At 44.0% G+C, this 18,230-nt stretch overlaps 2 protein-coding genes across 2 annotated transcripts; both read left to right on the top strand.

Annotated features, from left to right (window-relative positions):
• The first annotated feature begins 1,946 nt into the window (after positions 1–1,946).
• Positions 1,947–3,442, top strand: LOC113020008 (G-protein coupled receptor 183-like). Its single transcript, XM_026163681.2, has one exon. The coding sequence runs from the start codon at positions 2,127–2,129 to the stop codon at positions 3,090–3,092; it is 966 nt and encodes a 321-aa protein (XP_026019466.2). The 5' UTR covers positions 1,947–2,126; the 3' UTR covers positions 3,093–3,442.
• A 10,203-nt stretch (positions 3,443–13,645) lies between these two features.
• On the top strand, positions 13,646–14,956 carry LOC113021530 (G-protein coupled receptor 183-like). Its single transcript, XM_026166287.2, has one exon. It carries the CDS (start codon positions 13,646–13,648, stop codon positions 14,609–14,611), a length of 966 nt encoding a protein of 321 aa, XP_026022072.2. The 3' UTR covers positions 14,612–14,956.
• Positions 14,957–18,230: the final 3,274 nt, after the last annotated feature.

The following is an 18,230-nucleotide window of genomic DNA, read 5'->3' as shown; positions in this document are numbered from 1 at the left end:
ACACTGATGCATTAAAACCCAGCAAACACAATTTAGATCTGCTCTCGACTGCTGATGTTTTCCTGCACTTGTGTTCAGTGATTGAGGACAGCATTCATCGCTCCCAGTGAACAGAGAGCATCATCAGACTGGTCCCGTGATGCTCCCTGTCAAGCAAATTGACACTGGCAAGCTTATCTATAACCTCTGGCACAGTTCACAAATTTCTTGCTTATGTAAAAATATCAGCACAATACAGAAACTCTTCATCACAACAGTCTCTCTACTGAAGAGTCAGCCCCTCATGATGTCAGACAGAACCTCCCCTGGTTGGCGTCAAATACACGACACTTCAGAGAACTTATAAATGAACACCTGTAACACGCTCAGCGTCACACTTACTGCTCAGCTTAGAGGAATCATTCAAACAGGTGAGTAGAACATTGAGATGCTTTAAAATGCTTCAAAGTCCAATGTGATTTTGTACATGGGTTTTAATTCAAGAAGTTTGTTTCTAATCAAACTGCTTCACTCAGTATGTGTCCTTGATAAGAGCACAGATGCCAAACCATATATTAAAGTAACAGATCAATAATTCAGATTTGAGGGATTAGAGGTTAACTCTGTTCCAAGAAATTATCAAAGTGACAAATGGAAAGAGGTCTGTTTATTTTTTCCTCGCTTGACATTGCGCACATCTTCATCTTCATCTTCGTTATGCATGGAGTGACTTTATTTAATAACAAAGGGTAGCATTTCTGCGTGTTTTAGCTGTAAAGCAAAAAAACATATGAAATTATCTACAGTGACTAGAATTCTGCAAAGGACAAATCTGAAATTTTTTTAAGAAAAAATAATTTTTGGTGGGTAATTACAATATGAGTTTTCATAAAACATGATAGAAGTAATCCAAATTTCAAAATCAAATATTTAATAGCCTTTGCTTTCATGCATTATTGGATGCAGTGCAATACAATAATCAGCAAAAATCACCTCATCAGAATTTTAAAAATGCAAATCAACATCAGTACAGTGCTGTGATCCACACCTGATTAAACCCTCAGAAATGTGTTCTTTGTAAATTCTGTAATATAGACTTCATTTTCCAGTGATTGCCCAAAGAAAAATACAATTGATTAGATGTGACATTTCCAGGGACGAGCATCTTTGCCAAAGATTACTCCTCCCGTGATTAGTCCCACCGGAGTGTTTGTGGCCTGCAGCAGAAGCACGTCAGAAACATCGCCCACTAAGGAACAGAGCTCAAGAAAGGTCTGTATTATAGCAGAACAGTTCCCTTGATGGCAAGGAACAGTCACAGCCTCTGGCTTTAATAGTTCATTACTGGAGGTAGCTCAGGTGTACTCCATTTAAAAACTCTTGCACTTTCACATTGTTCAAATCAAGCTGACTACGAGCTGCTGCAAACATTCCCGAAGCCCAGAACAAAACCTGATATTTATCAATAAAAAAAGCTGCAGAAGAAAAATCAAAAATCTTCTTTTAGGACCCAAAGACAGAGAAACTTATGGCTTATGAATGTTTTTATTCCATCAGTCCACCTTTGATAAAATTCATTTTCCAAGTTATCATTCTTCTATATTGAAATTAGCTTAAAGATGAGCTAAATGTCAGAAATGGGCTTTTAAAAGCTCCCAGAAATGATCAAATTCCCACTGACATTACTTACAATAATCTTGAACAGAATATGACCTTTTCCATTTTAATTTGGCAATCACTGCCCTTTTTATCCTTCTGTGAAAGGGTGGTGCTTTTAGAATGACTCTCTTAAGTGAGTTACATGTTCCTAGGGGGAGTCACGTTTCCCAGAGGAGAGTCCGCACAGACACAATAACATGATAACAGCCTGAGGAGAGGCTCTGACGGTGTTTGCGACATGTTTTTACTGTCTCTGGAGCTACTTTATCTCTACTTGTAAGATGAATCTCAGCAGATCAGAAGCAGGGATAATAATTAACAGACAGGCTGTGGCTTCACAGATGTAAAAGAAACCAAAACACTTTAATAACTTCGTGGCTTCAGTGGTATCAGCTGCTGTTTTTTGTGCTTCTTACTGGTCAGAAGTAGCTCAATAATCCTTCTCGCTCCTCTCCCATCAGACTGCTGATTTTTGTGGTAGCACAAACATGGACACAAATGATTCATCACTCAGCTCAACATCCATCCTGACCCAGCTGCTTCTCAATACCACAGCATTCATAAACAGCACGGCAACATCCTTCAGTGCTATTGATGGGTGCGACAACCTGATAGAGGCCGTTCTCTTTGACCTGGCCGTTCAGTGCATCAATGTAATTTTGGGTATCCCGGCCAACTTACTCGTCATTGCTATTCTCATCCACAATCGCAAAGAGCCCTCCACTTCAGACATATTCTTGGGCTGCTTGGCCTTCATGGATGCCTACTTTGGTGCAATGACCCCCCTGAGCTTTCTTAATCTCTACCTCTGGCAGCTCAAAGAGGTGTTGTCTGCCATTAAGTTCTCCTATGGCGTGAAAGACACCAGCGGTCCGTTGTTCCTCTCCTGCATCTGCTTGGATCGCTTTGTAGCTGTACTCTTTCCAATCGCTTTTGGGCAACTTAAACACTTCAAGTACAGGTTAGGCCTCTCAGTGCTGGTGCTCTGCCTCACCTTTGCCTACTCAGCAGCCAAGATGGTGGGAGGACTCCCCAACTTTGAAAAGCTGTTCACCGGTGAGGTACTGGCAACATTTACTTGGATGGTGGTGTGTAACGCAAGCATCCTGTGGGCACTGAAGAAGTCCACCGGTGCAGGGAAAGATGCAATGCACCCCATGAAAAAGAAGGCCTTCAAGATGGTGCTCTCTATCCTGTGTATCATCGTGTTCAACTACCTGCCACTTGTTGCTCTGTTTCCATTTGAGGACTACTACTCCCCTCATGTGTTTCGCTGCTACGTGCAGCCCGCGGGTTTTGCCTTTCTGAACATCAGCAGCACAATCCAGCCCCTTGTCTACTTATCTCGTCTAGAGAAGGTGCCTTTCCTCTCTGACGCCTGCATTAAAAAGATTACTTCCTGTTTCGACCCAGAGAAGAACCAGAATCCACAGGAGCAAAACCCACCTGCTTAGATTCACAAAATATAAAAATATAACACACATATTAAAATTTATGAAAAATAATTGTCTGTAACTGTGAGAGTCAAATCCTGAGTGTAAAGTCCTGCTTTGTTTTTGTTTGTTTTTTCACAGTTTACCTTTTACTTGAATGCATTTTTTTCATAATCAGTGAAAGAAATCTGTATCAAAAATTGAATCAATAATTAATCAACAACTAGTAGACAATGTTAAAATTATAAGCATTTTAATTTCATGTTTTCATAATGTGATGAATTGCTACAAGGAACATGTGAACTATTTGATTGTGTTTTGGCGCCACCGTGAGGACAAAATACATCAATAAACTTTATCCTTCCAGTGAATGTGTGGACCAGTGACTGTGGTGAGGTTGTGAGGACATTTAGGCTCAGAATCCCAATCAGCATCATACTGATAGCAAAAGGAGCATCTATCTGTTTCATGTGTGATGTCTTTCTCAAGGTGCATGGTGCAGGACAGGGTGTATACATTCCCCACATACGATCGTGGCTCAAGAGTTGGGAGTTCGCCCTGTAATCGGAAGGTTGCCGGTTCGAGCCCTGGCTTGGACAGTCTTGGTCGTTGTGTCCTTGGGCAAGACACTTCACCCGTTGCCTACTGGTGGTGGTCAGAGGGCCTGGTGGCGCCAGTGTCTGGCAGCCTCGCCTCTGTCAGTGTGTAAATGTGTGTGTGAATGGGTGGATGACAGGTTGTGTAAAGCGCTTTGGGGTCCTTAGGGACTAGAAAAGCTCTATACAAATACAGGCCATTTACCATTTACCATACCTCTCCAACATAATTATGAATGAATAAGTCAAACAGTGAGTTTTTAACAAGGGTTAGTGTTTGCCACACACCAAAAACTCAGCTGCACCACTACAGGGAAAAAACACTACATATGATTTTATTCAATGTAGTTAAATGTGTTGTATACAGATCTATATTTTCTTTCCTACTGAGTGAACATTCATGCCATGCTCAAATGTATAAAGCACACTGGTATGTTCAAGAATACCACACAGTTAGGTTAACATAGCATACAACCCAAGTGAAAAAGCCATCTTAGCAATAATATCTGTCTTCCAACACCTCTAAAAACTATAAATAGGATGTGTTATTTCTTCCTTTCTTTAAATCCCGGAAAAATGCTTAAGTGTAAAATTTACAGTTCACCATTTTAAAAGTGTTTGCATAACAATCTTTGTGGGGACCAAAGATCTGAAGACATTTTTGACTCAAAATGTGGTTTGGTTAGGGCAACTAGGGAGACTCACTTAGATGTGTCCTGGCTCATGATAGTTGCAGGTTTTGTGTATGTTTTGCTCTCTCTCTCCCCGCACTCTCCAGCGGGGAGAGCACAGCACCTGCAGCCAATCCTCCCTCGGATGGAGCGGCAGCGCCCATGGTGGAGCCGGCTCCTCCCGCCCCAGAACCAGGTACCTCGAGTCTTTGCCTACCTGCCCCTGAGCCCTTCACTGGTGAGTGTCATATATTTAATATATATTCTTAGTGCTTATTGTCTGATTATATTGTTTTATGTATTTTAAGCTCAGACGAGACAAGAACTAGGTTAAGGGTGAGAAGTTGCCCTGCCAACAGACCTTAGACAGGGGAACTGGAGAAAAGAGGAAGTTTCACACACAAAGAGGAACTGAGTAAACTGAGTGTGTGTGTGTGACGTGCTGCATAATATAACCATCCTGGCTGCTACCGCAGTCAGACTCCGCAGTCTCTGTGCTCAGTCTCCATTTTCTGGAAAATGTAAAATTAAAGATCATTTTTTGAGTTAGACCACTTTGAGCCGTGTTTTTCTTCGCTGCCAAAAGAATGCAAAGAACTAAATTTAATATGAGCTATCAAAATGTGCAGGGTTTTAATGCAAATTTCATTGATTTTTTTTGTTTGAGGATGATGGCGCAAAACTTGCAGTTTTTGTTCACTTGTGCAACCACGCACTGCAGTGGGCTCAGGCGGTTTTCTGAGGCGACCCCGAAATAACCTATCCTTCTTTTCTGTTAAAGTTTAAGAGTGTGTTTGACAAGGGGTCGAGCCCCAAAGCGGCGGCTCATCGCCTGCTGAATTTGAAGCAGGGGTGGCAGACAATGGCCAACTACTCCATTGACTTCCAGATCCAGGCCAAAGAAACTCGCTGGGGAGAGAACGTGCTGCGAGGTACCTTGTTAAATAATCTTTGTGATGAATTTAAGGACAATTTGACAATGCGGGTATTGCCCACCTCTTTGGGTGCATTGTTAACATTAGGTAAGTCCCAGTTCCTAGGGACTTACCTAATGTAAGGTACCTATAAGGTATGTAAGGTACCTAATGCAATGGCACCTGGCCCAATTTGAAGGCTGCACCAAATGCAGCTAAAAAATGCCTCCTTCATTTCCCTGGATATGAAGGATGGGTCAAGTGCATCCTTCGTGGCCCAGCCTACCCCCTACGGCCCAGCCAATTCCAGTTTCCAAAAATGGCGGCAGCTACTTAGTTTTAATACTCTTACTCTTTCATGCTCACGAAATAAACTTTTAAGGTATTTTCAGGCGAGAACGTAGCTGTGTAAACTTCAAATATCTGCTTGATTTACCAAGAGATCACGCATTTGTAAAAGTGCGCCGACATTTCTGGAGACGTTTGTTACGCACCAGCTAGATAGCTGACTGGGAGGACAAGGCTCACTAAAGCCGGCGAGAAAACCGGACTCCCGGCACATCGTTTTTAGACCTCCCATGTTCTTTCGGTACTCAGGTTAAACATGATATATAAGTCACTTAGATAACTTAAAAATGTTATTGTTTGGCTTTTTTCAGTGTTTTCTGGCCTTCTCGGTCTTCGAAGGACCCAGCCCATGTAGACCGCGACGGCTGTGTCCTCCGAAGGTTGCGGCCCAGGAATTGGGACATACCTGTAGTGTATCAAAGATGATGATCATCTGTGCGCCCGTCGGAGCTCTCTGCACTACATCTCCCACGAGCCTTCGGAGCAATCCAAGATGGTGCCTGAGGGAGCCCAAGCGGAGCTCTGTGAGCAGGGGAAGGTCTTAAATCAGGAGGAGCCCATGCAGTTGGGCCACTCTCGCCTGTCGTCTGGTCTCCGTGTTTGGTTTGTGGCAAGAGAGGCACATTGTGTTGCAATGTGTCCGGCACAATCAAACAAAATTTCATTTACTTGGCTCTCGTTAAACATTTCAATTCAATTACCGAGCCATTGCCACTCTCACTCCAGATTTCCACTCTGTCAATAAAGCACCTGCCAGACATCACCCACATTACAGAACCAGTCGCCCTCACTTTATCTAGAAACCATTCAGAAACCATCAGATTTTTTTTTGTATTTCAAGCTCCTCAAACACCGTTTGTTTTAGGTCACCCCTGGTTGCAACAATATAACCCTCATATTAATTGGAAGAAGACGTGCACGTCTGGGTGGGGGGAGTGCCAAGTGGACTGTCTTAAATCTGCCACTCCCCCTGCTTCAGCATTCAAATTGCCACCAGTCTCAGAACCCCCAGATCTTTCTCTGGTGCCATCGGTCTATCATGACATGGCCAAAGTGTTTCGTGAAGACTGAGTGCGGGCATTATGCCCCCACAGGATGTATGATTGGGCAATCGAACTGCTCCTGGGGCTTACGGGCCTACGAGTCGTTAATTCGTATCACTTGTTTAGAATCCGCGTGGTTGACAAATGGAAGACAACCTTTAACACACATCTCGGTCACTTTGAGTACCTTGTGATGCTGTTCGGGCTAACGTCTTCCAGACGTTGGTTAATGATGTACTCGGGGACTTTTTCAACCGTTTCATCTTCGTGTATTTAGACATTATTCTAATCTTCTCTAAGACTGAAACTGAACACATAACCATGTAAGACAGGTCTTCCAGCAGCTGCTTTAGAACAGACTTTTTGTTAAAGGAGAAAAATGTGAATTTCATGTGCAAAATGTTATTTTTGGGCTACATAATCGAACTCAACTAAATGAACTCAAGCCAGACCCAGCTAAGGTTAGAGTGGTTGTGGAATGGCCAGAACCCACAGATTGCCTTATGCTCCTACAGTTCCTCGTCTTCACTAACTTTTATTGCAGATTCATCAGGAACTTCAGTAAAATCGCCTTACCTTTGACCCATTTGACCTCCCCCAAGATCCCTTTTCAGTGGGACCCAGCAGCTCAAAAGGCCTTCACTACGTTAAAGGAGCATTTCACTACCGCACACATCCTGACACAAGCCGACTTGCACCTCCAGTTTATAGTGGAGGTGGATGCCTGGGATTCTGGAGTCGGCGCCACCCTCTCCCAGCAACGAGATGGTAAGCTATGGCCCTGTGCCTTTTTCTCTCGCCATCTCTCTCCTACAGTGCCCAACTATGATGTGGGAGACTGGAAGTTCTTTGCAATCAAACTGGCCTTGGAGGAGTGGAGGCACTGGTTGGAGGGCATGGCTCAGCCATTTATCGCTTAGACAGACCATAAGAACCTGGCTTACTTACATGGAGCAAAATGACTCAACGCACTGCAAGCCAGATGGGCTCTTTCCTTCATCCGCTTTAACTTCTCAATTACATACATGCCAGGGTCCCGGAATGTGAAGCTGGACGCTCTGTCCTGGCAGTTTTCGACGCACAAGGAGAAACAGGATCCTGAGCCCATCCTTCCAGCAACTTGCACTATTGGAGCAATCACATGGGAGATCGAGTTGGCCGTTCGGGAGATTAAGAGCCGAACCGGATCCCGGAGGAGGGCTCGCAGGGCAATCTTTGTTCCGTCCACCGTCCACTCCCGGGCGCCACACTGGGCTCATACCGCCTGCTTCACATGCCATTTAGAAGTAAACAGAATGATTACCTTCATCCAGCGCTATTTCTGGTGACTCACCTTGTCACCAGATGCTCAGGAATATGTCTCCACCTGCTCCACATGTGCCCGAGACAAATTGGGGAATCAACCACCGACTGGCTTGCTACAACCACCAGCTCAGCCGTGGTTTAATATCACGTGGACTTCGCCATCGGCCTACCCCCGTCAGCAGGTAACAACACAATAATGACTGTTGCTGATCAGTTTTCTAAATCTGCTCACTTTGTAGCACTTCCTAAAGTCACATCGGTCCTGGAGACAGCCCAGCAGCTCACTAACCACGTGTTCGCCCTCCATGGCATCCCAGAGGATATAGTATGGGATCATGGACCTCAATTAACCTCTCAGGTATGAAAGGAACTCTGCTCACCTCTAGAAGAAAAGGTTAGTCTCTCTTCTGGTTACCACAGAGCAACGGACAAACGGAGCACGCCAGTCAGGAGCTGAAGACCGTGCTTTGCTGCATCGTCGCCTCCAACCAAACCATCAGGAGCGAGCAATTGCCCGGGGTGGAGTATACCCACAACAGCTTGAAGTCTTCGGCTACAGGGCGTACTCCCTAGGGTATCAGCCCCCCCGTTCTTGGCCGTGGAAGGTGAGTACTTTGTTCCTTTGGTCCAGTTTCACCTCTGCATGTGTCGCCAGCTTTGGAGGGCCACTCAGGTGGCACTGTTACGCACCAAAGAATGCAACAAACATGCCGACTGGCATAAAACTCCCGCTCCAGAATACACCATCGGTCAGAAGGTACAGTTGTCCACACACTACGTACCTCTTCATACTGAATCTAAGAAACTCAAATCAACCTTCATCAGGTTGTTTGAAATCGCAGCACTGGTTAACCCAGTTTCTGTTCACCTTAATCTCTCTCATAATATGAAAATACACAACGTCTTTCATGTGTTCCAAATAAAGTCATGTCTCTCCAGTCCATTGTGCTGAAGAGAAGGGTGTGAGTGGATTACCTTGCTTCCCCCCCCCCCCTTGTTTGGTTCTGCATAAACACATTCCCTACTGTATATGTAATTTTTTAAGCTTAAGCTCCATTTGTTACTCTTCTGTTTCTTTTGCACTTGTCCTTATGCTGGTGCACCAATGGTTTGGTTGGAGATGCACAGGCTTAGTGTTTTAATTTGAAAGATGCAGAGAAAGCAGGAAGAATGTGCAGGACACAGTGCAGAACCACAAGAATCCGGTTGTTCAGTGATGACGCGACGAATCCTACTTCCGGTTCTAAAGTAGTCTGCGTTTAATATGGCTTTTGTGTTGTTAACATGTTTAATGTTATGTATTTTCTTCTATTTGATCTCAAAAAGCTCCTAAAACAGTCAGTGATCCCTGTTGACCTCCCTCGGCTTTTATTACCACTAATCATTTATTTAAGCTCAGTTTTTAAAACCTTAGGATGTAACTACAGCCCAGCCCATGCAGCAGTATATGAATGACTAACCTCGTATTGTGGATGGATTATCTCAGTTGTTCTCCTGGCTGAAGTTTGGACCTTTTACAGCATCCTGCCATGCGATTACATTTGTTCCTGACCACCGAGAACACTCACGTTAACTTTTATCGAGTGGAAAAAAAGTTATCTTGTTTATATTATGCTAACATAGCTGTGTCGCTAGCGGTCACGTAGCACATCATTATATACCAGCTAGCCAAACTTCAGTAACCCTACAAACATCACTGCTGTTTAGTTTTCTGTCTTCATTTATGCTGGAAGTGATAGCAGAGCTGTACGTTTTAATTTGTTTCCAAAACCCTGCAGTCAGGACATGCTATATTGTATTTAGATAGAAGCTAGCGAGCTAACTTCCTGCTAACTTCTAACTCCGTTAAATGTCATAAATTCCGTTTTCATGGATGCCTGGATGTTAAACTCAATTGTTACACCTGGTAGAGCAGAACGCTGATATTTTATTAAAGATGAAAGACTTTAGACAGTTTTTCAACTCTCAGTAATGCCATAGTGATCGTTTGATATATGGACCTGCAGCGGAGTTTAGACCCAGACACGGCTAGTGACGTCAGACTGAACAACCGGATAGGAAGGATAGGGGGTGATTGTGGCTCAAAAGTTGGCAGTTCGTCTTGTAATCGGAAGGTTGCCGGTTTGAGCCCTGGCTCCAACAGTCTCGGTCGTTGTGTCCTTGGGCAAGACACTTCACCCGTTGCCTACTGGTGGTGGTCAGAGGGCCCAGTGGAGCCAGTGTCCAGCAGCCTCGCCTCTGTCAGTTTTTACAATGTAGCTTGCCATCAACAGTGTGTGAATGGGTGGATGACTGTATGTAGTGCAAAGCACTTTGGGGTCCATAGGGACTAAGTAAAGCGCTATCCGGTCGTTAAGTGATGACGTGACGAAGCCTACTTCCGGGCCTAAAGTAGTCTGCGTTTAATATGGCTTTTGTGTTGTTAACATGTTTTATGTTATGTATTTTCTTCTATTTAATCTCAAAAAGCTCCTAAAACAGTCAGTGATCACTGTTGACCTCCCTCGGCTTTTATTACTGCTAATCATTTATTTAAGCTCAGTTTTTAAAAACCTTAGGATGTAACTACAGCCCAGCCCATGCAGCAGTATATGAATGACTAACCTCGTATTGTGGATGGATTATCTCAGTTGTTCTCCTGGCTGAAGTTTGGTCCTTTTACAGCATCCTGCCATGCAATTACATTTGTTCCTGACCACCGAGAACACTCACGTTATCGAGTGGAAAAAAAGTTATCTTGTTTATATTATGCTAACATAGCTGTGTCGCTAGCGGTCACGCAGCACATCATTATATACCAGCTAGCCAAACTTCAGTAACCCTACAAACGTCACTGCTGTTTTCTGTCTTCATTTATGTTGGAAGTGATAACAGAGCTGTACGTTTTAATTTGTTTCCAAAACCCTGCAGTCAGGACATGCTATATTGTATTTAGATAGAAGCTAGCGAGCTAACTTCCTGCTAACTTCTAACTCTGTTAAATGTCATAAATTCCGTTTTCATGGATGCCCGGATGTTAAACTCAATTGTTACACCTGGTAGAGCAGAATGCTGATCATTTTATTAAAGATGAAAGACAGTTTTTCAACTCTCAGTAATGCCATAGTGATCGTTTGATATATGGACATACATGGTATATGGATATATGGACGGCTAGTGACGTCAGACTTAACGACCGGATACAAATACAGGCCATTTACCATAAGCGTCAGGTTCTACTTGTGGGAACCTGCTGTGCTTGTCAAACAGGTACAATGATCCTCTGCTGCCCCCCTAGACAAAAAAGAAGTAATGCAAATAAATCCCACCCCCTTTTTTCTCTCTCTGTCTCCCTCACTTCTGGATCATTGTGGGTTTTCCTTCTTGTCTTCACATGGAAACAGAACACTGGGTTCTACTTAGCAGAGCCTCAAAATTAACCGCTCTGTGAAACAATCGATCCCAGTACGTCCTGATTCATAACTCTCACACACACAGGCTTTATGCACCTGCCACATCTTTTTTCACCTTCACTTGTAACTGATGAGCACTCCATTGGGAATCTAAACTAGCTGTTTTCTTCAGCTACATGAGTGAGACACTGATGCACTAAAACCCAGCAAACACAATTTAGATCTGCTCTCGACTGCTGATGTTTTCCTGCACTTGTGTTCAGTGACTGAGGACAGCATTCATCGCTCCCAGTGAACAGAGAGCATCATCAGACTGGTCCCGTGATGCTCCCTGTCAAAGAAAATTGACACTGGCAAGCTTATCTATAACCTCTGGCACAGTTCAGAGATTTCTTGCTTGTGTAAAAATATCAGCACAATACAGAAACTCTTCATCACAACAGTCTCTCTACTGAAGAGTCAGCCCCTCATGATGTCAGACAGAACCTCCCCTGGTTGGCGTCAAATACACGACACTTCAGAGAACTTATAAATGAACACCTGTAACACGCTCAGCGTCACACTTACTGCTCAGCTTAGAGAAATCATTCAAACAGGTGAGTAGAACATTGAGATGCTTTAAAATGATTTTGTACTTGGGTTTTATTTCAAGAAGTTTGTTTCTAATCAAACTGTTTCACTCAGTATGTGTCCTTGATAAGAGCACAGATGCCAAACCATATATTAAAGTAACAGATCAATAATTCAGATTTGACGGATTAGAGGTTAACTCTGTTCCAAGAAATTATCAAAGTGACAAATGGAAAGAGGTCTGTTTATTTTTTCCTCGCTTGACATTGCGCACATCTTCATCTTCATCTTCGTTATGCATGGAGTGACTTTATTTAATAAAAATTGGTAGCATCTCTGCGTGCTTTAGCTGTAAAAGGTGTTTTCTATTTAAAAACAAACATATGAACATATCTACAGTGACAAGAATGCTGCAAAGGACAAATCTGAAATTAAATTTAAAAAACATGTGATTTTTGGTGGGTAATTACAATATGAGTTTTCATAAAACATGACAGAAGTGTTCCAAATTTCAAAATCAAATATTTAATAGCCTTTGCTTTCATGCATTATTGGATGCAGTGCAATACAATAATCAGCAAAAATCACCTCATCAGAATTTTAAAAATGCAAATCAACATCAGTACAGTGCTGTGATCCACACCTGATTAAACCCTCAGAAATGTGTTCTTTGTAAATTCTGTAATATAGACTTCATTTTCCAGTGATTGCCCAAAGAAAAATACAATTGATTAGATGTGACATTTCCAGGGACGAGCATCTTTGCCAAAGATTACTCCTCCCGTGATTAGTCCCACCGGAGTGTTTGTGGCCTGCAGCAGAAGCACCTCAGAAACATCGCCCACTAAGGAACAGAGCTCAAAAAAGATCTGTATTATAGCAGAACAGTTCCCTTGATGGCAAGAAACAGTCACAGCCTCTGGCTTTAATAGTTCATTACTGGAGGTAGCTCAGGTGTACTCCATTTAAAAACTCTTGCACTTTCACATTGTTCAAATCAAGCTGACTACGAGCTGCTGCAAACATTCCCGAAGCCCAGAACAAAACCTGATATTTATCAATAAAAGCTGCAGAAGAAAAATCAAAAATCTTCTTTTAGGACCCAAAGACGGAGAACCTAAGCTTGTGGCTTATGAATGTTTTTATTCCATCAGTCCACCTTTGATAAAATTCATTTTCCAAGTTATCATCCTTCTTTTTTGAAATTAGCTTAAAGATGAGCTAAATGTCAGAAATGGGCTTTTAAAAGCTCCCAGAAATGACCAAATTCCCACTGACATTACTTACATTAATCTTGAACAGAATATGACCTTATCCATTTTAATTTGGCAATCACTGCCCTTTTTATCCTTCTGTGAAAGGGTGGTGCTTTTAGAATGACTCTCTTAAGTGAGTTACATGTTCCTAGGGGGAGTCACGTTTCCCAGAGGAGAGTCCGCACAGACACAATAACATGATAACAGCCTGAGGAGAGGCTCTGACGGTGTTTGTGACATGTTTTTACTGTCTGGGAATGGTCTCTGGAGCTACTTTATCTCTACTTGTAAGATAAATCTCAGCAGGGATTCTAATTAACAGACAGGCTGTGGCTTCACTAATTTAAAAGAAATTGAAACACTTTAATTGCATGGCTTCAGTGGTATCAGCTGCTGTTTTCTACGACTGGTCAGAAGTAGCTCAATAATCCTTCTCGCTCCTCTCCCATCAGACTGCTGATTTTTGTGGTAGCACAAACATGGACACAAATGATTCATCACTCAGCTCAACATCCATCCTGACCCAGCTGCCTCTCAATACCACAGCATTCATAAACAGCACGGTAAAATCCTTCAGTGTGTTTGATGGGTGCGAAAACCTGATAGAGGCCATTCTCTTTGACCTGGCCATGCAGTGCATCAATGTAATTGTGGGTATCCCGGCCAACTTACTCGTCATTGCTATTCTCATCCACAATCGCAAAGAGCCCTCCACTTCAGACATATTCTTGGGCTGCTTGGCCTTCATGGATGCCTACTTTGGTGCAATGACCCCCCTGAGCTTTCTTAATCTCTACCTCTGGCAGCTCAAAGAGGTATTGTCTGCCCTTAAGTTCTCCTTTGGCGTGAAAGACACCAGCGGTCCGTTGTTCCTCTCCTGCATCTGCTTGGATCGCTTTGTAGCTGTACTCTTTCCAATCGCTTTTGGGCAACTTAAACACTTCAAGTACAGGTTAGGCCTCTCAGTGCTGGTGCTCTGCCTCACCTTTGCCTATTCAGCAGCCAAGATGGTGGGAGGACTCCCCAACTTTGAAAAGCTGTTCACCGGTGAGGTAGTGGCAACATTTACTTGGATGATGGTGTGTAACGCAAGCATCCTGTGGGCACTGAAGAAGTCCACCGGTGCAGGGAAAGATGCAATGCACCCCATGAAAAAGAAGGCCTTCAAGATGGTGCTCTCTATCCTGTGTATCATCGTGTTCAACTACCTGCCACTTGTTGCTCTGTTTCCATTTGAGGACTACTACTCACCTGATGTGTTTCGCTGCTACGTGCAGCCCGCGGGTTTTGCCTTTCTGAACATCAGCAGCACAATCCAGCCCCTTGTCTACTTGTCTCGTCTAGAGAAGGTGCCTTTCCTCTCTGACGCCTGCATTAAAAAGATTACTTCCTGTTTCAACCCAGAGAAGAACCAGAATCCACAGGAGCAAAACCCACCTGCTTAGATTCACAAAATATAAAAATATAACACACATATTAAAATTTATGAAAAATAATTGTCTGTAACTGTGAGAGTCAAATCCTGAGTGTAAAGTCCTGCTTTGTTTGTTTGTTTTTTCACAGTTTACGTTTTACTTGAATGCATTTTTTTCATAATCAGTGAAAGAAATCTGTATCAAAGATTGAATCAATAATTAATCAACAAGTAGACAATGTTAAAATTATAAGCATTTTAATTTCATGTTTTCATAATGTGATGAATTTCTACGAGGAACATGTGAACTATTTGATTGTGTTTTGGCGCCACCGTGAGGACAAAATACATCAATAAACTTTATCCTTCCAGTGAATGTGTGGACCAGTGACTGTGGTGAGGTTGTGAGGACATTTAGGCTCAGAATCCCAATCAGCATCATACTGATAGCAAAAGGAGCATCTATCTGTTTCATGTGTGATGTCTTTCTCAAGGTGCATGGTGCAGGACGGGGTGTATACATTCCCCACATACCTCTCCAACATAATAATGAATGAATAAGTCAAACAGTGAGTTTTTAACAAGGGTTAGTGTTTGCCACACACCAAAAACTCAGCTGCACCACTACAGGGAAAAAACACTACATATGATTTTATGAGTCTTTGCCTACCTGCCCCTGAGCCCTTCACTGGTGAGCTATCAAAGTGTGCTGGGTTTTAATGCAAATTTTGTTGAATTTTTGTCAACAAAGGAGTTTGTTTGAAGATGATGGCGCAAAACTTGCAGTTTTTGTTCACTTGTTGTGCGACTGCACACTGCAGTGGGTTCAGGTGGTTCTCCGAGCCGACCCCGAAATAACCTATCCTGCTTTTCTGTTAAAGTTTAAGAGTGTGTTTGACAAGGGGTCGAGCGCCAAAGCGGCGGCTCATTGCCTGCTGAACTTGAAGCAGGGGCGGCAGACCATTGCCAACTACTCCATTGACTTCCAGATCCAGGCCAAAGAAACTCACTGGGGAGAGAACGTGCTGCGAGGTACCTTGTTAAATAATCTTTGTGATGAATTTAAGGACGATTTGACAATGCGGGTATTGCCCACCTCTTTGGGTGCATTGTTAACATTAGGTAAGTCCCAATTCCTAGGCCGCAGCCACCGAAGGCCGATTACATCACAGCCAGGCAACGACGGCTGGCCCAATTTAAAGGCTGCACCAAATGTGGCTAAAAAATGTCCCTGGTTTTGAAGGATGGGTCAATTGCATCCTTCCTGGCCCAGCCTACCCCCGAATTCATAGCACCGCCCAGCCAATTCCAGGTACGGTCATCCTCACTTTATTAGTTATGCTGCAATAGACATAGGCTGCCGGGGGATTCCCATGATGCATTGAGTTTTTCCTTTCCAGTCACCTTTCTCACTCACTATGTATTAACAGACCTCTCTGCATTGAATCATATCTGTTATTAACCTCTGTCTCTCTTCCACAGCATGTCTTTTATCCTGTCTTCCTTCTCTCACCCCAACCGGTCGCAGCAGATGGCCGCCCCTCCCTGAGCCTGGTTCTGCCGGAGGTTTCTTCCTGTTAAAAGGGAGTTTTTCCTTCCCACTGTTGCCAAAGTGCTTGCTCATAGGGGGTCATATGATTGTTGGGTTTTTCTCTGTATCTATGAAGCGCCTTGAGGCAACTTATGTTGTGATTTGGCGCTATATAAATAAAATTGAATTGAATTGAATCCGGAAACCATTCAGAAAACATCAGTTTTATTTGTATTTCAAGCTCCTCAAACACCGTTTGTTTTAGGTCACCACTGGTTGCAACAACATAACCCTCATATTAATTGGAAGAAGACGTGCACGTCTGGGTGGGGGGAGTGCCACATGAACTGTCTTAAATCTGCCACTCCCCCCGCTTCCGCATTCAAATTGCCACCAGTCTCCCAACCCCTAGATCTTTCTCTATTGCCATCGGTCTATCGCGACCTGGCCAAAGTGTTTCGTAAAGATCGAGTTCGGGCATTATGCACCCCACAGGCTGAATGACTGCGCAATGGAACTGCTCCTGCACCCATCCTGGCACAACCCGACTTGCACCTCCAGTTTATCGTGGAGGTGGATGCCTGGGATTCTGGAGTCGGCGCCACCCTCTCCCAGCAACGAGATGGTAAGCTATGGCCCTGTGCCTTTTTCTCTCGCCATCTCTCTCCTACAGTGCCCAACTATGATGTGGGAGACTGGAAGTTCTTTGCAATCAAACTGGCCTTGGAGGAGTGGAGGCACTGGTTGGAGGGCATGGCTCAGCCATTTATCGTTTAGACAGACCATAAGAACCTGGCTTACTTACATGGAGCAAAATGACTCAACGCACTGCAAGCCAGATGGGCTCTTTCCTTCATCCGCTTTAACTTCTCAATTACATACATGCCAGGGTCCCGGAATGTGAAGCTGGACGCTCTGTCCCGGCAGTTTTCGACGCACAAGGAGAAACAGGATCCTGAGCCCATCCTTCCAGCAACTTGCACTATTGGAGCAATCACATGGGAGATCGAGTTGGCCGTTTGGGAGATTAAGAGCCGAACCGGATCCCGGAGGAGGGCTCGCAGGGCAATCTTTGTTCCGTCCACCGTCCACTCCCGGGCGCCACACTGGGCTCATACCGCCTGCTTCACATGCCATTTAGAAGTAAACAGAATGATTACCTTCATCCAGCGCTATTTCTGGTGACTCACCTTGTCACCAGATGCTCAGGAATATGTCTCCACCTGCTCCACATGTGCCCGAGACAAATTGGGGAATCAACCACCGACTGGCTTGCTACAACCACCAGCTCAGCCGTGGTTTAATATCACGTGGACTTCGCCATCGGCCTACCCCCGTCAGCAGGTAACAGCACAATAATGACTGTTGCTGATCAGTTTTCTAAACCTGCTCACTTTGTAGGACTTCCTAAAGTCACATCGGTCCTGGAGACAGCCCAGCAGCTCACTAACCACGTGTTCGCCCTCCATGGCATCCCGGAGGATATAGTATGGGATCATGGACCTCAATTAACCTCTCAGGTATGGAAGGAACTCTGCTCACCTCTAGAAGAAAAGGTTAGTCTCTCTTCTGGTTACCACAGAGCAACGGACAAACGGAGCACGCCAGTCAGGAGCTGAAGACTATGCTTCACTGCATCGTCGCCTCCAACCAAACCATCAGGAGCGAGCAATTGCCCGGGGTGGAGTATACCCACAACAGCTTGAAGTCTTCGGCTACAGGGCGTACTCCCTAGGGTATCAGCCCCCCCGTTCTTGGCCGTGGAAGGTGAGTACTTTGTTCCTTTGGTCCAGTTTCACCTTTGCATGTGTCGCCAGCTTTGGAGGGCCACTCAGGTGGCATTGTTACGCACCAAAGAATGCAACAAACATACCGACTGGCATAAAACTCCCGCTCCAGAATACACCATTGGTCAGAAGGTACAGTTGTCCACACACTACGTACCTCTTCATACTGAATCTAAGAAACTCAAATCAACATTCATCAGGTTGTTTGAAATCGCAGCGCTGGTTAACCCAGTTTCTGTTTGCCTTAATCTCTCTCATAATATGAAAATACACAACGTCTTTCATGTGTCCCAAATAAAGTCATGCCTCTCTAGTCCATTGTGCTGAAAAGA

The sequence above is a fragment of the Astatotilapia calliptera genome, chromosome 4, assembly GCF_964374335.1.
Source record: "Astatotilapia calliptera chromosome 4, fAstCal68.1, whole genome shotgun sequence".
NCBI lineage: Eukaryota > Metazoa > Chordata > Actinopteri > Cichliformes > Cichlidae > Astatotilapia > Astatotilapia calliptera.
The sequence above is the reverse complement of the archived record's forward strand: the minus strand, read 5'-3'. Positions and strand labels throughout refer to the sequence as shown.

Bases quoted from the DNA above. Each gene is read 5' to 3' on its own strand.
- LOC113020008 (XM_026163681.2), top strand. From the start codon at position 2,127: ATGGACACAAATGATTCATCACTCAGCTCAACATCCATCCTGACCCAG.
- LOC113021530 (XM_026166287.2), top strand. From the start codon at position 13,646: ATGGACACAAATGATTCATCACTCAGCTCAACATCCATCCTGACCCAG.